Source organism: Neopsephotus bourkii, unplaced genomic scaffold (genome assembly GCF_033783945.1).
Source record: "Neopsephotus bourkii isolate Nb327-2 ecotype Australia unplaced genomic scaffold, CSIRO-AGI_Nbou_v1 NB_1388, whole genome shotgun sequence".
Taxonomy (NCBI): Eukaryota; Metazoa; Chordata; class Aves; order Psittaciformes; family Psittacidae; genus Neopsephotus; species Neopsephotus bourkii.
In genome coordinates this window covers 1,965,843-1,991,652 of record NW_026901866.1, presented here as the reverse complement: position 1 = coordinate 1,991,652, position 25,810 = coordinate 1,965,843, and the positions used below count along the sequence as shown (strand labels likewise).

Sequence of the window (25,810 nt, the reverse complement as noted above, 5' to 3'; positions counted from 1 at the left end):
CTGCTACATTTCCAGTACTTCACATTTTAATATTGTAATCTTTTTTATCCCCTCTCATCACAAAGCTGAGTACCTTCCAACCTGACCTATATGTTGTAACATACATGGTTATTTTATGCAGTTTTAGACAATCACTTGCTCTTCAGTGAACACCAATCCCATCCAATATGGTGTCTTTATCTAATGAACATTCTGGACATTTTGTTGATTAATGTATCTTTTAGCTAGTATTTAAAAATCAGAATGTAAGTACCTGTCTCGTGTATATCCCAGTTTAGGTTCAGTATAATTGATGATATCCTCAGCTGCCCAAGAAGGTGACTGATTTCCACAAAGAATCATCTGAACTTCTTCATGGCTGAAGGAACTCAGCTTCTCCATTGGAAAGACTCTATTGAAGCCATCTTTAATTTACACATGATAAAGTTACAAACATACAGGAAAAGAAAGTTTATAAAATAATGTCAACATTTCAATTATATTTTAATCAAACCAGTATCAATCAACAGTTTCTTAATTAAGGTAAATGGAACCTCTTCAAGATTAAAAATGGCCTCACCCATGCAAAGTATTATGAAATTAATACCTTATGTATTGCATTCTAAATTTAAACATTTGTTTTTTTAAAGCCATTCTATGCTACCACTTTCAACCAGTACACCCTGAACATTGATGAGGGACCTTGACACACTTGTGAGGTGGGCTGATGCCAACCTCATGAAGTTTAACCATGCCAAGTGCAAGCTCCTACACCTGGGTCGAAGCAATCCCAGACACAGCTACAGGCTGGGCAGAGAAGAGATTCAGAGCAGCCCTGAGGAGAAGGAGTTGGGGGTGCTGGTCGATGAGAAAATGAACATGAGCCAGCAGCGTGCGCTTGCAGCCCAGAAAGCCAACCGTATCCTGGGCTGCATCAAAAGGAGTGTGACCAGCAGGTCGAAGCAGGTGATCCTGCCCCTCTACTCTGCTTTTGTGAGACCTCACTTGAAATGTTGTGTACAGTTCTGATGTCCTCAACATAAAAAGGACATGGATCTGTTGGAACAAGTCCAGAGGAGGGCCACGAGAATGATCAGGGGACTGGAGCACCTCCCATATGAAGATAGGCTGAGAAAGTTGGGGCTGTTCAACCTGGAGAAGAGAAGGCTGCGTGGAGACCTCATAGCAGCCTTCCAGTATCTGAAGGGGGCCTATAGGGATGCTGGGGATGGACTCTTCATTAGGAACTGTAGTGATAGGACAGTGGGTAATGGGTTAAAACTTAAACAGGGGAAGTTTAGATTGGATATAAGGAGGAAATTCTTTCCTGTTAGGGTGGTGAGGCACTGGAATAGGTTGCCCAGGGAGGTTGTGAATGCTCCATCCCTGGCAGTGTTCAAGGCCAGGTTGGACGAGGCCTTGGGTGATATTGTTTAGAGCGAGCTGTCCCTGCCCATGGCAAGGGGGTTGGAACTTGATGATCCTAAGGTCCTTTCCAACCCTAACTATTCTATGATTCTGCCATATTTAAAATTACCTCTGAATGCCTCCATCTGTTTCTGTATACCAGTATGCATGCAGAAGTCAAACATGAGGTCTACATACTCCTCTGCATTATCCATTGTTACAGTCTGCAAAGACAATATACCAATACTGTAAGAATTCACTTTGCATTAGTTACTGCTGAGACAGTAAAAACCTAATTGCTGTTTAAATTGCAAAGGTAGGTTGTTTCCTTACCTCATCTTCACCACCTGGCTTGAGATCCACAGCTGTAAACCCATACACTTTGGACGAAGGGCAAAACTGAAAATTTAGACTTCAAAATACAAAGAGAGTTACTAATTGCAAACAGGACTACAGATTTATAAACTGTGCCCCACAGCCCCAAAAGCATCTCACTACATTTCAAACCACTGTTTGTGGATCATTTTCTACATACGTGAACAGTGGTACCATGGTACAGAACGACAATTAGTGATGGACTACACAGATAATATATGTCGCAAATCTATGGTACATACATACATGTATTCTCCCACTCTTTGGATTTGATAACCACTGAAAATCCCGTACAGTTTGATATCTTTACACTATCAGCTTCAAACTGCTTAAACTGTTTAACTCTGTTAACAAACTTAAAAAATCCTTTACATTAATGTCCAGCACTAACGGTTACAAAGCCACATTAGGCATTTAGGCCCTCCAGAGGCACTACTTGCTTTCTTTCAGTAACAGGCATGCTGAAGCCCACAAGGCCATAAACAACTACTGAACTCTCTCTATGCAATCCTTGTGGCACAACATGATTTTAACAAATAACCTGTAATATTAATGGTAGAAAAAACTACTGTTGTTAAAAAAACAAATTCAGAACTACAAAAGAGCACATCCTCACACAAGTTTACACAGGCATGGGCACTTTTATGTTTTTAACGTCCAATAAAAGTTAGCATATTCTGTTTAATGTGGATTCAAGCACTGCATTGCATGCATGATTAACACAAGCTGCAATTTCAGAGTCCTCCAAAAACCTTGATAAATTTCAATAGTTAACACAGCAAAGAAATCACCAATTCAGTTTTTCAAAGGTCTTTACAAGTATTTGTGTGCTTCTAGAGTCATACAGCACTGCAGGGCAGCCACATTTAAGTTTAAACATTAGGAAACTGAGCAAGTGAGAATAAAAAAACCCTCAAGCTAAGGAACAAAAATACAGCTACAGATGGTAAACTGGATCTTGCTGCATCTCTAATGATTCCCTCTTGCTATGATACTATTTAAAATTAAGGTATCTTCATTTTTAATTATACATGCTGACATTTGTCTCTAACACAACATGTTCGCATATTTATAAATCAATATGAAAACTCTTACCCCAAATCCTCTATACTAAGTGGAGGCCCGGAACCTGATGGATTCTTTAGCATTAATTCCTGTAGCTTTGTGTTCTTTTCATCTTCTGACAGGCTTTTGTTGCTTAAAATTTGACGCCTTTTAATTGCAAGGTCCTTAATTTCTTTTAGAAACCTAGCTCTATGTGGATTTACTAATTCAAAGTCTTCCCATGTTAAAATTCCATTAAACCATGCAGGAGGCTTAGGTTTTGGTGGATCAAGAATAAATTCCGATTTGGAGTCTTCTTCCAAACTTCCTACTGACAAGGAATCATGCCCTTCTTCTGTAGAAGCCTCTGACTGACTTTCAGTACAGTGCAAGTCTCTGTCACCCCGTGATTCATATATCAACTTACTCATGTTACTTTTAATGTCCCCCATACACATGAGCTTAAAAAAAGGCTTGGAAATGGGTAAATCCACAAGTCTATTGTCCTGAATGCATTTAGCCAAGAAAATCCCAAGGAAATGAAAGAGTTTGGTTATTCTTTCAAGCTCATCACTATCTTGTGGGAACGGTGCTGTGAAGAGTCCACATGATCTCTGTACATAGTAACCAGGGGGTTTCAATCCACCACCAATATCAACCTGATTTAAGAGACACACACAAGAAAGTCAATATCGTTAAAGGTGAACTTAATTACGTGTCTGTGCTGTTTAACTTACTATATCCTACTTCTCTCTTAAAAACAGAACTGGTAAGAAAGCAAGCTGTGGGGCAGAATGGTCATTCTTGACCATGATGAGCAGCTGCTCACTCATCATGTCTTCTTCCCTTCCTGTATACCTGTATAACTTTTCTTTTACACAAGTACTCAGTTTAAAATGCAAATTGAAATATACCTGTCGAGACTCATCATCTGGAAAATCATCATCACAAAGCCATGCTCCCAGATCTGTCCTCTGAAATTCTGCTGCCACCAATGCGTAAAATTCCAACGTAGGTCCCAGGCCTGTTCCTTCCTCCCCCAAAAACTCCACCTAGAAATACATATGGAAGGTTAATAATAAAGAAAAACCTCGTGAAATGGTCAGTGTCAGTTATGGAACAGGATATTCAATATCCTGGCCAGTACATTAGGAATAGCTATCTAACCTCGCTCTGCTAGGTAGATATGCTTTACCTCTAGAACAGATTTTCTGTCTGCATGAATCTGCATGACATTTTCTGCCCATTCCATCAAGGATTCACCTCGCGGAACTTTCACCCTTTCATGTTTGAGGCGTCCAACTCTGAATTCTCCTGGGTCATCACGTCGCACTGTGCTTGTGGTCCTTGTCCGTTCAACAGTGGCTTCACGCCTGTTCTGTAGCCATACAATTGCTCTGGAAAAAAAACAAAATCAGGTGTTTAAAATTTGGATGTCTACCAGCCTGGAAACTTGCAAGTGGCCACTAAGTTACCTTGTTAAGTATTAATTACTTCCCCCTCAATATATAAGTTATATACTGAAGTATTTCTCTGAAACCTCTGGAATGCTCAGATGTGAGCTGCCTGGCATTTTCTGAGTTCAGAAAACGAAATAATTTTAATTGCTATGAAGGGCCAGCCATAACTTGTGATGTACTAGAGGGCACCAAAGAAAACATGCCCAAAGAAAACATGCACAACTCTGAATTAGAACTAGTTTTCAAATTACAGTGGAATGAACTGAGGGCAGCATTTACTGCAGTATTTTTTAATCACAGATGCTCAAAACTATTTACAAAAGCTTACGACAACTTCCATTATATAGTTCAAGGCAGTTGTACATCACCCCATTGATACCGACCAAGTTTTTCAGCAAGATTTACTTGCTTACACACTAGAGAAACACAAAACCAAAGCTGAAGTGCAGTCACACAAAACCAGACCCATAGTGGGGAAAGAATTAAGAGCTGCCTCTAATAGCAGTACTTACATGAAGTCAAAGTTTGAAATTCTTGTATGTATTGTCACCCACGCAGCAATAAACTATCATCTGTTTGTTGTTTTCCAAGTATGGTCAAGTGACACGACAGACATAGAGACTACACACCCATATACCCATAGAACTCATATAGAGTGTAAGAGTTTTAGAAACTATTTCCAGTATTTTAAGAGCTTAAGAAAGCTCTCCTTACCAAGTAAATACCATGCAATGTTTCCTGAGGGATCTCTTTAAAACACAGTTTTTCTAAAACATCACGTTTTCTCAAAAGAAAAACCACCACACATGGCCCAGTTTTCGGGACCATTTTTCTGTAGAAGTTAAATATTTCCATATTAAGACTTAAACTGATGTCTTGCAAGACAGTAACTTTTCTTCTCCTTTCATTCATTTTAAAATCCTTTTTTACACTCTTCATGAGGCATTTCTAATGTGAATCAGACACAACAGTAATTTTTGCAACTCAATGTCTACAGTTTTCTTCCTCTTTGGTAAACAAACTACCAAAACTAGCCAAGAAAACCCACAAAAAATATTTCTTCCTTCTTAATTCTTCTAAAAGTCACCTGGCAAAAAGGTTTACACTGTCCAAATATTCTCAAGATAATCACTGCTGCAATAAAAATTTTAAGGGTTTGTAGGTAATAAAACATTTTAGAGGGTACCCTTAAATGTTTCAAAGGTCTGGGTTTGTTACAGTTTCATTATGCAGCTAATACTAGCTTTTGACAAGGCATCTTCTTCTGTTAGATGTTATTTATTTTGTTAAGATTTTAGTGAATGAGAAATAAATGAATCAAAACAAATAATCACCAAACCACTGCAGGAACTATAAAAATAAAATGCATATACTTTGATATATGCTTTCAAAAAACCAGTTAATTCACACTTATTTTCACAATGTTTTCTATTTTGTTTTTTTACTCCTTTATGCAATGAACTGCAACCCAGTCAAATTACTGCCCAATAGGACAACCTAACTAGAGGTACACAAGGCATTCTTCACCTTAAAGTTGAAGAATGAAATATTTTCGGAGGAATTTCCTAAAGAATATCAAGCAGAAGGCAGGCTTCTAATCATAAACCTCTACCACAACAAACAAGAATGGTTTCAAGTGTCCAAAGTCTGAAGTTTCCCATCTTACGCCCTTTACTACTACCTAAAATACTTTACATTTGGCAAGCAAAATTTATCTTGTTGGGGTAAGGACGTTCTGTGAACCAGCAATTTAAAAACTATTATATTTTGTAAAAAAAAAAAAAAAAAAAAAAAAAACAGGGTTTTTTATCACTTTTTTTTTTTTTACCTTGATGCTCCAAATGCTGTGCACGTGAAGTACAACTGTCTTGTTTCAAATGGAATTAGGAAAGGACACTTGCTTGTTAGCTGTTCACACCAGTCTGGCAAAGCACCACTTGCGAGTGCCAAGGGCTCCTGTAGTTTAATGCAAGGAAAAAAAAAAACAATAAAAAAACCAGTATTTCTAATATTAGATTCAGGTTGTCCCAAAATATTTGCAAGTACATAGATACCCCATACACCCAAGTATTGGGGTCACCTCTGCTGAGCAAGATTCTTCTCAGCAACAGCCACTTTTTCTGGTTTTCCTTTCAAATGCTATGAATGAGAACTTCGCAAAGTTTCTAGGACTCAGGAATGGACAAAATGGTGGTTTGGCACAAAGACACTAAAAGCTGTAGTAAATCTCTGGGGTATGTACTACTCATAGCACTGTGGGGAGATCCAAGTAGACAAGTACCTGGAGAGAATTACTTCTGTGTTTTGCTCAAAACTGATTAGATACTACTTCCTCAAAACCAGAAGACAAAAAAGAAGCTTTCTGGTAGTAAAGACGATCCCCACTGAAATAACACTATAGTCTCTTCTAAAATACAACAAAAAAAGATTGCAGGAAGTATTACCAGAAACATATTCAGGGTGCCCGAACAGCCTTTAAAAGAACACAAAAACACTGAACTGTTTTTTAATGAATAATTAGAGCAACTTCACTGTAATGAAAAAAAACAACCAAGAACAACACCAAAAAACAACCCAAATCTCAAAGTAGTTCCACTAAAGAAGTTCTTCTTTTAATGCATCTAACTGACCTAGTACTAATAATAGGTTTTTTAAATGCTATTTTGAAAGCTTTATGTGGAATGTATAAACAATACGATGTCTGAACCCTAATACAATTGACTGCCTTTGTTACAATGCCATCAGGCAGACAAACAGATACCACATTGTAACACTGATGTCTGGTGCAGAAAAAAACCCAAACATTATTATTCCTAACCAAAAGACGCAATTCTATCACAACTTTCTTCTTGGCATGTTTAGGTTTTCTTTTTCAGACTAGTTTTGCTAACGCATCCAAAACATAAGGAAGTATCATATGAAACAATTCAAAGTCAAAATGACAAAGAAGCTAAAAATTTTGAAGAAAGGAAAAGTACAATAGGATCTTTATAAATGGTATTAAATACATGAATTGTCCATAATACATTAATGTAATACCTCAATCTGTTGCAGAATCTTTGTAGTAATTTTTTTGCTTGTGAATTCATCTGGTGGGAAGTTAAACTGAGGATGCTCATCTCCTTCTGAAAATAAATCCAAGACAATTTTTTTCCTTTATTTTGCTTTCATTAAAAGCGCTTAAGAAGTTTTGCTAGATAACTGACTTACCTTCTTGAGAAGTTCGGGCTGTGTAAGGGTCACTGGCAACTATGTACAAAATGCGAAGTAACTGCAGAACATCTTCGACTCCACAGGAGTTCTGCCCACTGCCAGCTTTGGCCTGAGGTTGTTCCTTTGCCAAACTAAGGATATCAGAATTTTGAAAAGTAGACATGGCCCCTTGATTTAATCCAGATTTTGATCCATGTTCACAAAAATCCTGGAAAAAAAAAGAATTCTTAGGAATGAAAATTGCCCGTGTTACATCTTTATGACTGTGCACTCCAAATGAATGATTTGAAAAATCAGGGTGCTTACTGCATTTAACCTCAACACTTAGTTAAATTGTGGGTGGTTCAAATCATAATTCAAATGCATTCAAACACAACTAAATTTAACAAAAGATACTAAAAAAAAAAAAAAAGCAGCAAAACCTAAAACTTGATATTGGCATGTGAACATTCAACTGCCCTATCCATGGCATATTCCTCCTCCACAAGAATCTTTAAAGCTGCAAAACAAAGCACACAGCCGTTCATAATGAAAAAAGTTTGGATGCAGACATATACCTTGTATGCAGCTATGAGCTGGGAACAATTTCTGTTTTTCCTAATACTTTTATTAGTGCCGGTTAATTTCCAGTGGCGCAGGAAAGCTGAATCTGCATTCTTCTGCAGGTAGGTTATCAAGTCATTCTTTGGTAATTCATCAGTGCCAAGGTACTGCTCCACATGCTCTACTGACCAGCAACCCTACAACAGGAACCACCACATGTTGGGTTTTCCTGGTTGTAAAGTCTTTCCGATTTCACATGCATTACACACTGTCTTTTTTAAAGGAGCATGCATTTACAAATATACTCACTCATATCCTTTAAGAATTGACAACTGTTAGTTTTTTTAATGTAGCATTTCAAAAACTGCAATAATATCTGTTTTACTTTTGTTTAAACAGCCACAAAAACATACACAAGGTCACAGAAGTTAAGTCTTACCATTTTTCCACTTTCTTTCTCTTTATCAGAATCCTTCATTTCTCTGTACATGATTCTAGATATCAAAACAATCAGTTAGTATTTCATATTTGTAGCACATCCCTTAAATTCTGAAGTTATACATTGACTTTTAAACATCAATGACATTCAAATAACATGAACTAAAACAGCAATAGCAGCTGCTTGCTGCTGCACAGAACGTCTGGGACACCTGGTAGGGAAAAGTTTTTAAACTCGTGTTTCATTTTCATGATGTTGATGTTTATCTTGCAATGTATAATTTATGTTCCCTTAACTGAGGTTCAAGTAATCAACTTTCACTGTGCAAATTTCCCAAACTAATACGTACTAACTCTTTGAAACGTTTAAGTCCTAGTGTAGTTTGATATGTATCCTAACTTCAGAGATACTCATACTTACAATTATTTCTCATGATTTCTAACTAAAAGCCAGTTTTGATACAGCACATAATTTCTGACACAATGCAACTCAAACCAGGTGCATCACGTGAGCACTGCTGAAATCCAGAGTCACAGCACTAGTGTTAAAATCACTAAGAACATCCTGCCATAAATGCAAGAAACACTGATTCTAAAAGGTTGCTTCCTTCAGAGGAGGAAGAAAAAAAACTAACACTGTTTCACGCCTGTTTCCTAATTCATCACACTGTTCTCTACACAGAATAACCAACTTGTGAGCTTACGTGTATGTTGGCTCCCAAATACGTCTGAGTTTGTCAGATTTCACATTGCCATTACAGGAGAGCTGTAACAATTTCTGTACATAGTAAAAGATGGTTGACCGAAAATTTGTTAGGGGCAGTTCTACTTCTCGAGTTGTCCCAAGGCCTGAAACTTTCAAGGTAAGTGCTAAACGTGGTGAAGGCATGCACTCAACCTCTTCCAAGAGTTCTGAACGAGGTGTACCTGCATGGGAAAAATAATTTGAGAAACCATTAATACAAAATGTATAACTTACGACAAGTTGGCTTAAACATTAATAAAGCAGCTCAATCTAAGGTAGTGTAAAGACTTCTTGCCCACGTGCCAAAGACACAATACTCAGTTGTAACGATGAACTGTATCTAGGGGCTATAACTGCAGCACTTAGTGTGAGTAAAGCTAACAGGAATTTCTTGAAATCTCTAGTGATCCTTATGTCTTGATAAGATCCCCTTTAATATTATCACAGCACATACATTCTTTCCATACACAGTATCTTCCTATTGTATCAACTCCTTTCTGTTCACCAAAATGAAGTGCTGAGCATCTCCAGATAAGCTAAACCTATGTATTCGTTTCTGTAATGAACACTGACTACAGCCACACTGCCAAACTAAAGAGCAAGATGCTGTGCTGCTGGTCATACACACTGCTCAATTACCGTATTAGCTTTCTCCTTTCCTCTGATTTGGACTATTTCAACAAGCCCTCCTCAAAGCAATTCTGGGTAGCTCAACACACAGATTTACTTCCTGCAGGTGGAACCAAACACAACAAGAGATTTATCACTAATCCAAGTTAAATTCCTAAGTACACTTATTTTACACTGCTCTTTAATTTACTTTTCCCTCAATAATGCTGGAACCTGCAGAGGTAGATGAAACTCTCAGTTCAGAGAAAAGCCACACAGCCACAATAGCATGTTGCCCTGGTTAATAGAGAAAGGAACCCCAGAGCCCAGTGGGCCCATAATAGTAAGTCTCCATCCCAAAACCAGATCAAATACCACAAATATCTTGTCAGCATACCTGGTGGAGGGATTTCTAGGTCAGTTGTCTGTTGAACATTAGTACGACCAGGTCTTGGATCAAAAGCAGGAACCAGAGCAGAAAACTGCCTTTTCAATACATAATCATCATCCCATGTTCTTCTACGGCCTCCTTTGGTTTCATACTCCTCCTCCTCCTAACAAAGAGAAGTAGTAGTTTATTAGATTCTGCTACAAAGAATCATTTACTCAAAAATTTTAAAGTTGGGGAATACAGCAGTCATGTAAACTAAAATTGGCACAATGGGTTATCAAAGCTGCCATGTAACAGTATTAGTTCCATTTAACTGGTCAAGCTGGAATCAAGAGAATTATCAAAACCACAGACATACAGAAATCAACATAAATGGGCTAACCTGACAACAGGTGTATTTACAATTTCTGGATAGAATGAAACTTTCCCTGAAGTACCAGAACACAGGGAAATACCAAGTATTACAGACCAGCAAACTTGGTGCACTTGTTTTATATATTCCACAAACTTTGGAATATCAAAGATTCAAATAAATCAATGGTATCAAAATAAGTACGTTGTTTTTTCTCAAGACAAAAAGGGTTGTGGTTTGTTTGGTTTTTTTAGAAATGTACACATACATTGATATATAATGTATACACATTTTATCCAAAGATTAAATCAAATAACAAAATACTGGAATTATAATGGTGGGAAGAAATCTAATTTTCAATAACCTTTAGCAAATGTTGATTGCTTATGACTTCCCTACAACAAGCTTTTAATCTGTTCAACTCCTCATTGAGAAGAATTATATAGCGTATCAGAGGAAACAGGACTGGAACCCAAGAAAGGAAAATTTTCTTTTCCAGAACCAATTTGTGCTGTGGGATCTTAAGTACAGATTAATGCAGCTATTTCTGCTTCTTCCCACGAACAATATTAACTTCTTTTAGTAATTTCTGAAAAGTGATCAACAATCTGCAAACTAAGGTTATTGTTTACACTGTAGATCCACTTAAGTAGCATTGACTTTTCCATTCCTAGCTTCATATCTTTTTGCAGAAGGTGAAATAACTAAATATTTAGTAATGTACCTGAGTTTCTATTAAAAGCATAATCACAGTAAATTAAAATGCTAGATCTTTTGGTTCCAATTACTGAAAGTTTGCATATTGATTATAAGATGAATTTTCTATAATTCCATAAAACAATATTTATATTTATGAAACAAACATTAAGTTATCATCAGTGAAGTCTTTTTCCTCTTAGACCTTACAATATCCATTCTGGTAACCTCAGTGGTGGTAGAAACCCCAGCATTATTCATAACACTCACAGAACTGCCAAATGAAAAGCAGAACTCACAATAATGCAGCCAAGACCCATAGGGACTAACCCTAACTTGCTGGGCTTTGGGTTCCCCTTCCTACCCACCCCTGCAAAAAAAAAAAAAAAAAAAAAAAATGAAAGCAGCTGTTTTCTCTTCCTACTTAAATTATTACAGTTTGCTCCACGCAGGCCTACAGTTAAACACATCCCAGAACTGTACCATTACAAAATTCAGTGGCCTACCCACAAACTTAAAACAATTTCACCAGGCAGTGAAGTAGCTACCCGTTATTTCTACTGTCTGCCAACTTGTTCCTACACTGCTTTTAAGACGTTAAAGAGATAAAGTTATCATACTGTACCATAACTTCCTCATATTCTTGATCATCTTGGTTATCATCCTCATTTTCATCATCTTCTTCATCTGGTTCAGGTAGATCCTCATCATCATCTAACTCCGCCAACAGAGTACTAGCTCGGCAGCTATCAAGAAAATCTATAACACACACACATATTAACATATGGAACAGAAGCCAAGAATAACTTTAAAAGCAAAATTTTGAAATTTAAAGAATAAGAGTATTGGGAAGATGAGAAAATAAGTCTCACTCAAACAAGAAAAGAACTAAAACATTGCTTATGGCATTGAAATAGTAAAAGCTGTGAGAAGAGCACATGCCTGACAGAAAGTTCAGGGGTCTAGTCAACAGCATAATTAACAAAGCACTTAACATCTGTATAAGTAAGAGTGATCAGCAGAGTGATAATTATCTCATTTGCTTATATCAAACATTTTATAACTACACTTACTTAAAGTTACAAAACATTGCAAAGAAATGGTACATGCACATATGCTGAGTCTATGCCTAATTAATTTCAAAAAACAGGCTAGCAATATAATTTCCACTAAGAACGTATGGCTCAGACCCCAAATTACAATGTAAAGAACATATAGAATAAACATTTAAGATTGATATTTTGAAAGATTCAATTGCTAATTAATTTCTCTAACAAGAAGCTGAAGACAGATACACAGTTCGGTTCCACCCATCTACTACTAAGACTGAAAACATGATCACCCCCAAAACCAGAAAAGAAGTTCACAGCAATCCAAGGTGGACAGGGAGGAATCTTTGAACTTTTACATTTGTCTATACACACATAAATTAACTGTAACACCCAAGCACCCTCTGAATTTTTTCCAACACCCAGTGGAAACTTTAAGGTAACTATTTATAAATAGCCGTTTATGATATATTTTAAGAGTTGTTACTTAACCAAAATGTCAAATGACAGTTAATTAAAAGAATAAAGGGAGATGGCATACACAGACCACCTCCAAGCAGCTTATTTCCAATACCCATTGAAATTACCAGATCTTTTTTCAAGCAATTTCAATAGGCAACAAAACAGACAACAACCAAATGTTAAGCAAAATAAGTACCTTTTCTTTCAGGAGCATGTCACAATCCAATAAACTTGACATTAGAAAGCACTTTCCAGTACCTAGCCCAGGTCTTTCCTGACTTCATTTTACCAACTTGATACCTAGATATTACCCTCCTTGTTAACTAGCTATTCTTTCACAGTATTAAGATCCTGCAAATCACTTCTGTCCTAGTGTCTGTTTCTAGAGTATAGTGCTCACATAACTCTGGATTTTGTTTTTGGTTTCCATTCTCCGTGACATTTTAATTTCTGTGGTCTTTCCAATTTTTGCAGTTACTATTATAATACTGAGATACCTGGAACGTCATACTATTTTAAGCAGATAACGTGCCTACTGGCAGATGCTTTCCAATCACCAAGTAGCAAAAGATACCGCACACTGAGCATGTAGCCTATACAACACAATGAGAAATAACATTTTGATTTTTATTACAGGTTCTTAATGCAAACTGCATTAGGTACTAAACTTATTTAATGAAAACATTAAGTGCCTAAATAAACTATACCATAAATAACAACAACATGGGACAGAAACAGCTGAAAAAAAAAGACCTAAAAACAAGGAAATACTAATGTTAACATTATTTTACTTACTGCCTTACAGAACTTATAACATATGAACAGCTCAACTTTCGAATACTTTTCAGTAAATAAACTACTACATGAGAAGGTCATAACAACGGGAGAAGAGAAAGAAAATATTAATGGGAAGTCTGCTTACATTCATTTAAAAATGAAACTTACCATATAAAGAATATTCTGCCTCCTGACCTGTATCGCTCTCACTAGATGTTGATGTTAGGCTAGTAGTTAGAGTATTACTAAGCGACTGACCAACAGATAAAACTGTAGTTGCTGTAGCTACATTGCTGCTGCTAGTAACACTGGATGTAGACATGGTCACTGTTGATGTGGTACCAGTTGTAGTCAGATTAGGAAAACTTTGGGCACCCATAAGAGGAGAAGCTATAGATAAAGATATGGTAAGATAAAATAAATAATTTGATGACTTGAAGAGTACAATTTACATGCATGACTTCTGTGTTGAAAAACATATTTGGAGTTGAAAAATTATCAGATGTTACAATAAAGGGTAACAGATAAGGGGGAAGGGTTTCCCAGTGCATAAGTGCACCTACAATGCAGATGCCCACTTCTTAACATATTCCCTTGCATACATTTAAAACAAATAATTTCATTAAACAAATCCCAAAATCCCACTGTAAATCTGAAATTACTTCATTTTCAACATATTGAAAGTATTTCTGAAATCTGTTACTCCAATGCTGTGTCTGTCTTTAAGTCTAAATGGTAATTTAGCCTATAAACAGCAAAATAATCAAAATTATACAGGTAAACAGAGAACAAAACATAAGACTAATGTGAAACTTGTCATTTTTCGGCTTTTTTTCTAAATTTCTTAAGGCAGCTGTGACTTGTTATCTCTCACAACTATCAGCACGTATGCTCACAAAGGGCAACATGCCTGAGTTGGCAGTACTGTGAAACATGTGACTTAATACCTTACTTATGCTGGACTCCTTACGTAAGTAATTTTCAGAGTAAGCAAGCAACAACTAAGGCTACTGCACATTCACTGCATAAAACAATAAATGATTTTTAACAACTGAAGATATAGACTAAATTCACTATACACTAAATAGAAAGAATTTCAGGTGGTGTACCTAACTATGAGTTCTCCCTATGTGCAACTACACATTTACATTCCCATTTCAAAACATTTTCTCATGCTTATCTTCAAGCACAGGTGATAAACCACATTTGCATGTGCAAATCTGAGAGGTCCCCTATACTTAAATCTTACATTTTTTCAATCTACCTTTTCTAAAATTTATCAAATGCAACTTTTGCAATCTTAAAGTCACTTTCATTATTGCAGCTTATGCAAACTGAGGCACTAATAATAGTCTGAATTTCAGACTATAGTTATCAAGGTTTGAAAAGGTTACTACCCTTGAAGAAAGATACAACAAAGATTCTTTCCTTCAGTGCCTATCACTGTTTCTATTTTTGTTGTCAGATACTTTTTTTCCTTAGAAAGGGAAGTAACAGACTGCAAATACAAACATGGAAACAAAATATCAGCAAAGGCAAACCAAGAAGGTCTAGCATTTGAAATTATTTCTGTACATGGGGAGGGAGAGAGTGAAATTTAAATTTAATGTTATTAATAAGCTCATCTCTCTGGAAGCATGAAAATTTTCCAAACCAAAAGGTTTTTCTTTTGTTGTTTAAGAAGTTGAAAATAATTTATTCAGTATTTGTATCTTCTACATGCTTCTAATGAATAACAGTGAACTCTTTGCTGTTACAATAAACAGAAAAAAACCATTAAGTGTCAGCATTTCATTTGCTCTGAATTCAAGAACAAATTGAAACTGGCTACCCTAAACACCACTGAACTCCTGGCAAATACCAATGACTTTAAATGCAACCACTACAGCAAGTCCAGAAAACTTAACATCTGTAATCATGACTTCAGACTTGACTTGAAGAGGGTGCAGGGATGGAGTGCCACTTTTTCTAACTGGGGGCAGATGTGTTGATTAGATGTTTAAACTCTGGCAGACCAAATAAATAAATATCCAAGCTTTTTACAATGCTCTAATAGAACTTCAGTGAGATTGCTCAAATTTAGACTCCAATCTCTTTTTAGGGCACAATTTCCCATTAACAGTTTATATTTGCATAAAACACAATACAAAATAATTCCAACATGAGGGACAATTTTAAAATATATCTATGTTTTAATATTAAATCCAATTTTTAATTTGCCACATTCTTATTTCTACTTCAGCAGTGTATAATATCAAAATACTGAAGTTAGTCACTTTTTGTGAGAAGTTTTGCCAAGGTGCTCTCTGTCTAAGCTCCAAACATCCCCTGCCCCGCAGTATCACAATTTGAACACAGGAATACACTAAAAAGTCTCCCCAACAAAGAAAGCACTACTCAAAAACATTTCGGAATGCTGAAAACAAACACCACATTTTAAAATAAGGAAGCACAAAAATACTAAAAGCCTGAAAACACGAGTTAAGTGTTCATATTTCTGGCTTGGGTAATTTTTACCGTTTCTAACTTGCCTACCTCATGAAATACAGCTCTCCAGTTAAAATACTACCACTTTCACTGAACAAAATACTTAACAAGGCTGGCTGAGTAACAACTCTAATGGGAGCATGCTGAAAATTCAGAAGAGTGAACTCTCAACAATCAGGTTTAAACAACTTACCTCCTACTACCTTGATCCTATATATGATCTTCAAACATGCAAATGTTAAAGCATGTACACAATGCCATTTCAGCTACTTTTAACTATACTTCTAGCTACTACTATACTTTAACTACACTTTTAACTACTACTTTTAACTATAAAATTACTGACACTTAACATGCCTGAACAGTTTGCTGAATATAAGCCCCAATGACCATACCACCTTCAGAAAACATACACAGTATTAGAGTACACCAAGTTATTCAGCCTGACAGAATGAAGGAAGCTACTAAAATTTCACTGTACTGCAATTTACTCTTTTCTTTCTACTGTGTTCTTAGCTCTTAAGCTCAGAGACTTCACAATAGGCACAAACTGCCTCTCCTGAGGAAAATGGAAAAATAACAGAAACAAGCACATACATCGTAAGTATGCAAAATCTACCCAGATCGGAAAGCAAGAGCATTCCACATTAGGTACTGTTGCTAGTCTTCCAGTCTCTTGATCTAAACCGAAGTCTCTCTCTTCCTAAACATGTAATAGACCTAACTGATGGGTATAACACTGTAATCTGACATACCAGGGCAATGTAACACTTTCCAGCTGACATAAACTCTTGTGAGCTCTTCATGAGTTCTACAGGTACATACAAGGTCAAGGCTGCTCTAAGTTCATTCTCTATCAGGGCAGAAGAATTCAAGCTTTTTCAAATCTCATGAAAGTAAAAAAAACAACAAAAGCTTCAAATAAAAATGATAATAGGTTACTTACTTGCAGTACTCATTACATTTCTTCCCAAAGTATTAGTATTGTTATCACTGCTACTTCGGCTTAAATTCATGTTGTTTGTGGCATTGGTACGTGCTATGTTCGCTACTCTTCGTACAAATGACTCCAGACTAGAGGTTTCTCGAGATGATAAATTAGGAACACTTGCACTAGAGCTCATTGGTGCCCCAGCAGCCAACAAAGAACTGACTGAGAGTCTGTTACTTGCTGAAGAGCTTAGAGGTCGTTGGGAAGCTGCTTCTTTATTAGTCAGTTCGGAGACTGAACTCACATCAGGAGAGCTTACGCTAACAATTCCCATGGATATAGCACTGGACTCCCCAGGAGTACGTATTGAGTTATCAGGACCTAACTTCCTCTCTCCGTTTTCGGTTCCCATGTCCGCTGTTAAGGTGCTGGTGCTTGCACTGGAAGACGACCCTACGTCAGCCTGAGGCACACTATCAGCAGAAGAAAGAACAACAATTGGTTCATGGATGTCAGTGCCTGAAACTATATTCTGCTCCATTACACTTTCTGATCTCCGCTCCATTTTGGTCGAACCCAAGCTGATGTCGCTGCTACTGGCCACGCTACACACAGAACTGCTGCTTCCTTTTCTACTTGAGGAGCCTGCAACAGCAGTCGTCTTGTCTGGACAGTTGTTTTTCACCAAGCTGCTCCATGACTGCGTTGTGCCTGAAACAGTGGATGAAACAGGTTTGGGTGATGCCGCTGAATCAGGGTCGTACCCTGGTGCAAGCTTGAGGTCAAATTTTCCTTCTGCGCCCATACGGTAAGAGTTAGAGCCACCAGCATCCCAGGTGACATCAATCCAGCCTGGAAAGGGACAGGAGTTTGTGAGATCCAGCAGAAAGCAGACAGGAGCATGTCAGACAGTAGCTCCACAATGTGGGATCAGCTTCTCATAAAGGCTGCATGTCTGAATTACTAAAATTGCTAAATAACCCTTAATGCCAATTAAAAAGAAAGTGGTTAAACCTAAATGATTTGGAATTTTAAAATGCTGTTAATATTGAGGCAGCAATATCTTGATCAGCCTCTATCTTCAGGGTTCCAGCCAAAAGTAAAGTTGCCTTCAGGAAGGAGCCTGACCTACTAGGATCTCTCAAATCTTTATTATTAGATTCTCTAATAACAGAAATGTATGTGAAGATGTATCGTAACTTTAGTAACATCTGTCAAGATATCACAAATCTTGTGAGGACGTTCTATAATGCGTTTCTTTGCTGGATGCTTGTGGATAAGCATATTTACCTGGCAGAAGACATCTGATTAAACAGATTAGTTTGGGATTTCTTACTATTATTATTGCCCTATAAAGTGAAAGAATTAATTTACTGATACTCATCCTTTCATTTCAATAATTTACAGACAAATATTCTTACTCATAGGAAAATGCTTACAGTAGTCAGATAAGGACTGCTTCATGTGAGATTTCAAGGTTGAAAAAGAATACATTTCATAGAATGAAACTTTATACTGGGACCGAAGACTGAAAAGAGATGCTACTCTTCAATTCCTTTAGTAAAGAATTATTTAGAGTACCAGTATTTTATTTAAGAGTTAAATGTTATAAATTTGCAATAATGAGGGTAACATGCAGAATTTAGCAAACTAGGACAGAAATAGGGGCAAAACAATTTATTTTTGCTTCTCTGAGTATGTACCATGATTTCAGAGTCACCTAAAAAAATTCCTTCTAGCATTCTTATTGTATATTATGTGTCACAGAATTTGTTGTCAACATTTTAACTGACACACATTTTCTTCAAAAATAAAATGTATAAAGCTTAATTATTTTCTGTAACAAAGCTTAATTATTTTCTGTATTTTCTGACAAATTCAAAACAAGATGTCTGGTCCAGATGTACACATATTTTTTCTTTAATAAGAGTGCTAATTTCAAGTATTTTTTTAGTACTGCCAATTACACTTGTATCTTATAACTATCCAAAAGTCTTCACTTACAGACCAAAACAGAGTATCAGAGGTAATTTTCTACTTAGAAATATCACTCTGGAGGAAGAGTATTTAAAATGGATAAAGTTTTCAGATAAAAGTGGACATCTCATCCCCACATGAGCAGGTTGACATCACTTTATTTCTGTATTATTTTATTCCATCTTCACGAGCCATAACTGAGTAGCTTCATGTCACCAACCCTTGAAAGTTGTGAAGCAATTCTGAAGTTTTTCCTTTCTATAGTTTATTTGCCTTGCTTATTAAAAAAAAAGTGGCTTCATACTGCAATTACAGTATCATTTTCCCCCTTTATGAATATCTGGACAGGGTATTTTGTAAAAGAATAACTAATTAACTATTCTTGTTTTGTACAGTTCCTTTTCCTAAAATTATTAATTACAAGCAATTTTAAATCTGCATAACTTTTTAATACATGTGCAGTCGGAGAATTGCTACTCCATTATTATAGCCCTAAAACAACTCAAGATTTGTCTAAACTTGTGAATAACAACAAAAAGGTCAATGGGATACTATTTTCAAAATTCTATTTAAAAGACAACTGTGGTAGGAATAAGAGTCTGCTAATGTGTTTCACACTGTTTGGTATCATCATTTATCATTGATTAATGAAACTCATTTTCACCTATGCTTAAAAGGGAAAGCTTCACTGGAACATAGGAATGAAAACACTGATTTGGTAGAATACTACTCACCAGTAATACCTAAAGTCTTCAAAGTGAGAATGTAGCTATGGATACTGTTGCATCTGATAAGAACAATATAGAGATGATGGAAGAATTCCCTACAAGCCAGCCTGAATGGCTTAAATAAGATTCAAAGTTTCAAAACATTTTAAGACATTGTACTTTGGACATTTCTCCATTTTTGCGAGCTGACACCCCAGCAAACTAGAAGAATTCCTAAAATCTGGCTAAGAATGAGCTTAAGAGTGGCTGAAGATGCTTCAGAAACATGGTAAATTTTATATACCCCTAAGCAGAGGGAGAAGGGGGAAAAATATGGAAAGCATGTTCAGCAGACAAGATCATCACCTCTTCTGGAGCCTCCTTAGTATCTTATCTTCCTGAGCACTGACTTCCCTGACTAATGCAGGTTTTTGTTTTGCTCCTTAAGTTAATTACTTTTCATGCATTTATTCAAAAAAATAGCTACTTGATCCCAATGAAGCTAGTTAAGTAGGAAAGGTACAGGATACAACAAAAGTAAAGAAAAATATTGCAAATGCTAAGCTAGAAGGAATGAAGATGGCAATTACAGGTTTTGCAGGCCCAAAGCTTAAATAAGTTCACAGCAATCTCCTTCATATACTTTTTCTTCTTTATAATAATGTCTAAATAACAATTTGGTATTTTAATCAAGTAATGCTTTACAAAAAACTTTCGCTTACAGCAACAAATTTTTTTCATGCATTAAAAAGGAATTTCACAAATGGACCACAACAGTTGTAGCGTTTGAGTTCCTTCTCCCCAAAATATTCAAGACACTACAAAGGAAGTACTTCAATGCTACCCCATTCCACATGAACTAGTTATGCTACAGGCATTTACAAAATCAGGCAATTTGTGCTCACCATTATGCAATTCTCCCGTAACAGTGCCTTCACCCTGTGGGCTTCCATCCTGATCTCTCCACTTCCAATCAATTCCTCTGATCACACGAGCTCCTGGAACCATATATTTCAACACCTGAGAACGGACCAGACGTCTTTGCCTTCTCAGATTTGCTTCAGCTTCTTTAGCAGCTTTTCCTACAAGAAATGTAAGAGATGAAGTGACTTAAAAGTACTGAATGGTAATGATTTTTAGACTATTTCTAAGCCAAGTTCCACTGTAAAAGTTAACCTGCTTTTTCACACTGATTTTTATATTGTATGTTCATTAGCATTTTAAGAGAACAAAAACAGAATGTACACATTCTTTTTCTTACCCAGCTGATCTTCACATACTCCATTCACAGTGCCATAAAGTTCAAATCCAGACAGGGAGAGGTAGTGTGTTTGCCCACTGGCATTCTTGCCCATCTGTTTTATTCTAACATGCCTCCAACCTTGTTTCTCATCTTTTGGAGGATCTAAAGGCCATGTTGCTGTAGACCTTTACATTCATCAGGGAAGAGGAGGACAAAAAAAAAAAAAAAACAAAAAGAGAAAAAGAAAAAAAAAAGGTGAAATACCAAAAAAAAAAAAAAAAGAAATACCAAAGCAAACAAAACCATAATACTGATCATGTATGGATAAAACCAGAAAACTGCCAAGAACACAAGGTACATTAAACCTACTAACACCAGGGACAAACTCTGGTTGAGCGCTGGTATAAATGCTATCTCAGAAAAACATTAAATGCAAAATTTATAGTGACAGAAAAGCATAAATTCCATTATGTGGACCATAGAGACCTTATGAAACACTTTCCAGCCAGTCCTTGATAACTTAGATCACCTGCCATTCCTTTCTATAGTTACATTATTACACCTACAGAACACATTAAATTAGTCTACAGCAAAGTATGTTTTTCCTGAGCTCAGTTTTATAAGAAATTATAAAATACACTGACATACCCTGGTTCGTTGAGACTACAGTCATCAACATGCGTATACAAAGTAGTCCAGTTCTGTCCATCCTTAGATACCTGGAAAACCCAATTTCTGAGAGCAGATCGTCCATAACCTCGAGCATGGCGTAATGTGTAAGCTGATGGAATAACCCAAAGGCCAAGATCTATGGCAAACCAAGCATTCTTATCATCATTAGTATGACAATTGAGAGCTGAACTGTCACGGCTTAGGATGTCTTCTAAGCGGCCATAAGGCAGATTTCTTCCTTCTGAGGACGTAACCACTACTAACCCATAGGCTGCTGGATTTACCCACTCATATGCAGTTCTGTATTAAAAAGAAAAACGTCCTGTTCAATTATTATTTACATTAAAAAACCCAAACATAAGTAACATTTGACATTTACTGTAAATGACGTATTACAGGTGAGTTTGTTACATCACATTACTACAGCGGTTTTAAAAAATAGAAAAACAAAACAAACCAACAACAACCATGGCAAACAAAAACAAAGACCAAACTTTCCCACCCCTTCATTTGTAAGCATGCAAACAAATTCTTAACACAGTTTCATATTTTTCTATTATTTATATAGTGCAAAAATAAATGTAATTCTATTGATCCACAGTAAAATTACAGACAGCTCCCATACCTAGAAAAACTGTACATTTCATTTCATTATGAATTCTCTCTTTGCACCCCACCCATGGATCACAGTTCATTGTGTCCAGCTTCAAAACATCTTAGCTTTGAAGTAACTCACTTTGCATTTGTTCCAATCCAGTAAATAATTCCATTTTCATCAAAATCATGTTGATGTCTGAACACAAATGTTTGGCCTTCACGGAGTTTTCGTACAAAAACAAATGAAGCCCTATCAAAGTCGTACCACTGCTTTGCTACCTACGTGTGAATGAAAAGAAATCAAATATTATAGATTCAGAACACAGCCATTCCTTGTGAACTCTGTGTGTGGTATGTTGCTCACCATTTTCAGGAGATACTGTTCTAGAGATTCAACAGTTGCCAGTGGCTCCATCTTTAGCATTCTACCAGTTCTATCTATTAAAGATGTCTCCCCTGAGGAACGTTCCAAACGAAACCTCAAGCGCCGTGTTAATATCTGAAAGGGCAGCTCAACATTAACATTGGCTTTTCTGACTTGGTTTTGTAATTTTAAGAAAAGCAATATATTTCACTATAACAGTTTCAGTGGTGTATCAAGTATTTTTATTGTGCAAATAAGAAAACCGTATTCTAATTTAATGCTTTAAAAAGTAATTTCCTGGTGCTGCATGTTTTCAATTAACCAAACAATTCTTTAATATGACAGTCTATGTATAAGCTAATATTTTCTCACTCTTCATGTGTTTTCATTGCTTTTCTTTCCAAATCTTGTAGACTAGCAACTACAATAATATAAAAACTGAAAATGCTTTTTTCAAAGTATTCAATAGCAGAAGTGTTTTTGCAACTTTATGCAACTATTTGCTAATAATGTAACATCAAAACAGAAATATGAAACTTCACTGACATCTTGCAAAATCCTGAAGTATGATTTCCAAATACAGAAAATTAAGACTTGAACTGGATAAAACCAAGTACTGTTTTTAGCCAAACTGCAGCTTTCCTTTTTAAAAAGCTGCTAATCCTGCAGGTGTCTTGTATTACCAAAAAGTACATTGCCCTAGAAGGGACCCTTTTAAATGATTATAGCCCACCACTAGTCATCACAAATAAACACGTCTTAGAATCGTCTTAAAAAAAAAATGCTACTTCATGCTTAATAGGGGCATATTCCCATATAAAGAGAATAATGCTTGAAGACAAAAGAAAGAACAAACATTATCTCTTCAATCAAAATTTACTTTCACTTCACTGTGTAAATGTGGCACATTTAGGTTAAGTGTTAGAAGAAAGAGATGCTAAAAAGTCTGTCGTTCTTTACCCAATTCTACCCACTTTTAAAAGACGTACTTCATAAAGACTTCATTTACCTGAAGATTGTATGTAGATCCTGGTGTATCATACAAGTGGAGAGGTAGACGTTCGATAGATTCTAACACTGCTATCAACTTCCGAATTAACGCAACTGCTGGACGACTGTGAAAAATGAACAATTACCATATTACCACACAACCAACAGAAAAAAATCCTACACTATCTCAGGGTATAGTACCCAGGTGTAGCAACTATCCTGGCATGCTATTTCTACTGGTATCATCTGTCCTAGTCACAGGGCTACAGCACAGTGAGAAAAATATTAGTCTGCACAGTGATGAACAAGACACCTTTCTATCTGTCAACAGATGTACATTCAGTACAGTTGACACCTACAGACAGAAGTAATTCAGTAAAAATTTCAATTGCTACTTCAATAGCAGATGCTGTCTTTCAAAGTCCAATTTTCTTTTCCAGAGACAGACAAATTGAAAGGGAAAGAACATGGCTTTTTTTTGTCTTTAAGCTATTTTAATCATACCATACTGCTTCACAGACATGAAGGGTTTTGTTTTGCTTTTACCTTTCATCGTCTTCATTTTCACTGAACGCTGTTTTGAAAACATTTATTCTCTCTACCAGTTGACTACAGTCTTGCTTCACATCTAAATCAACATTCTAAGAAAAAAAAAAAATAGATGTTACTTTTAATACAAAGCAATATATTAATTCTTCACACTGGCAAAAATATCCCTTCAGTCTCTCGGCATTTCCTATTTAAAATCTTATGAAAAGATAAATTATATCAGCCATGAGAACTGACCAGTGTAAGATATTTAATGGCTTATTCAAACTAATCTATTGTGATAGCATATATTCAACAGGTAGACCACTAACTGGAGCAAGTCTGCCTGATATTCAACAAGACAGGAAATAGCCATTGTTTATAATAAGTTTTCTAAAGTAAGGCATATGCCTATGTTATTGGTGGTTTTTTTTAAGAAAGTTCTTCTTTAGAACTCACATTTCTATAAACTCACATTATTTAAAACTGTAAGCAATGATTGAACTAAGCCACTACTGCACATTTCATATGGAGAAATAGTATTCTCATCCTTCAATAACACAATTAAGTCTTCCAAAGCAGTCTTCATTAAATCTCTCCAAGTATTTTCTCCCTCAATACACTGGAAGACAAAAAGACAATTACAGTGAAACAACGTAACAGTATTTCCAATTACTTCATTTGAAAAACAGTATCCCACTAAAGTACATAACCAGGAATTACAAGTATTAAACCCCCCCATATTTCAGATAGATATATTGTGACTTCCCTCTGTATCATGACAGACTGATCTGAACATCGTTACGTGATTTCCACTAACATCACACATCATAAATTAAAGGAGGTACTTACATGTCTGTTCGTGTGAAGTTCCCATGCAGACTCTAACTGTGTTGCTATGTTCCTCAGTGTTACAACTACTCCACGAGGCATGCTTTCAACAGCTTTAAAATGATCATCATACAAATCTCTTGCCATAGTGCGTACCTAGAAAACAGATTCTGATTATCATAAGTCAAACCTTACTGCAATGAGACTACTGTTATTCTCCAAATTACTAGAAACACGGTCGTCTTTTATAAAGAAGTCCATAATAGATACAACAGACAAGGAAAAACTGAAATCTATCATACATCATGAAAGGCAATGGTTGTGGAAGGCTAAAAGTACACAGAAATACATGGAATCTTATGGAAATTAAGCTTATAAGCCTATATTAAACTACAGCACAAAGATAAAAGATGGGACTCAATGTGTAAATCTGTTTCACCAGAACTCTATCATGGATCTGCTAATCATTTTAGAGGTAAGATTAAGGGGGTTTTATACAGTTTCTGAATGCTCTATTCATATTCCTTAAACCAAGTCACACAAAAAATCCTTATGTGACCTCTTACTAAGAATTACTTTTCCAATAAAGTATGGATCACACAAGATACAGATCAGATAAAATACGTTCTTATTAAACAACGTTTTGCTTATAAGGAATTTCTCCAAAAACCTTTCCTTTTCATTATCAGTATATATACAACAATACATTTCACAAGCCTCTGAGCTACACATTGCAATCTCTGGTACAAAAGTGCACTGCCTTCCTTTTATCATTCCAACTATCCTCATTCATGCAGTATTTTAATTTTCAATTTAGTTTCCCATTTCCTCAGATATAAGTGTCCTTACATGATGCAGATTTTTGGTACAGAACATATCAGCTGCACTGTTACAAACTGCAACTGCAGGAGAGGTCAAGACTTCAGATTAGCTTGAGCCCTTG

General features: G+C 36.2%; 1 protein-coding gene across 9 annotated transcripts in view; it reads right to left on the bottom strand.

Annotated features, from left to right (window-relative positions):
- HECTD1 (HECT domain E3 ubiquitin protein ligase 1) overlaps nucleotides 1–25,810 on the bottom strand; it is a 59,966-nt gene that overhangs the window by 2,437 nt on the left and 31,719 nt on the right. For 4 of the 9 annotated variants that reach the window (XM_061367628.1, XM_061367629.1, XM_061367630.1 and 1 more), the window contains exons 16-40: nucleotides 24,889–25,023; nucleotides 24,512–24,658; nucleotides 24,055–24,149; nucleotides 23,528–23,633; nucleotides 22,519–22,653; nucleotides 22,294–22,433; nucleotides 21,534–21,857; nucleotides 20,904–21,070; nucleotides 20,548–20,724; nucleotides 16,974–17,810; nucleotides 13,709–13,930; nucleotides 11,878–12,011; nucleotides 10,211–10,367; nucleotides 9,164–9,386; nucleotides 8,461–8,515; nucleotides 8,036–8,218; nucleotides 7,476–7,686; nucleotides 7,305–7,390; nucleotides 6,094–6,221; nucleotides 4,001–4,202; nucleotides 3,720–3,857; nucleotides 2,857–3,464; nucleotides 1,720–1,798; nucleotides 1,517–1,610; nucleotides 254–404 (exon numbers count right to left, since the gene is read on the bottom strand). In XM_061367628.1, coding sequence (XP_061223612.1) covers nucleotides 254–404; nucleotides 1,517–1,610; nucleotides 1,720–1,798; nucleotides 2,857–3,464; nucleotides 3,720–3,857; nucleotides 4,001–4,202; nucleotides 6,094–6,221; nucleotides 7,305–7,390; nucleotides 7,476–7,686; nucleotides 8,036–8,218; nucleotides 8,461–8,515; nucleotides 9,164–9,386; nucleotides 10,211–10,367; nucleotides 11,878–12,011; nucleotides 13,709–13,930; nucleotides 16,974–17,810; nucleotides 20,548–20,724; nucleotides 20,904–21,070; nucleotides 21,534–21,857; nucleotides 22,294–22,433; nucleotides 22,519–22,653; nucleotides 23,528–23,633; nucleotides 24,055–24,149; nucleotides 24,512–24,658; nucleotides 24,889–25,023 — 4,934 coding nt within the window. The remainder of the gene's footprint in view (nucleotides 1–253; nucleotides 405–1,516; nucleotides 1,611–1,719; nucleotides 1,799–2,856; nucleotides 3,465–3,719; nucleotides 3,858–4,000; nucleotides 4,203–6,093; nucleotides 6,222–7,304; nucleotides 7,391–7,475; nucleotides 7,687–8,035; nucleotides 8,219–8,460; nucleotides 8,516–9,163; nucleotides 9,387–10,210; nucleotides 10,368–11,877; nucleotides 12,012–13,708; nucleotides 13,931–16,973; nucleotides 17,811–20,547; nucleotides 20,725–20,903; nucleotides 21,071–21,533; nucleotides 21,858–22,293; nucleotides 22,434–22,518; nucleotides 22,654–23,527; nucleotides 23,634–24,054; nucleotides 24,150–24,511; nucleotides 24,659–24,888; nucleotides 25,024–25,810) is intronic. The other 5 variants (XM_061367632.1, XM_061367633.1, XM_061367634.1 and 2 more) reach the window with 3 other exon arrangements.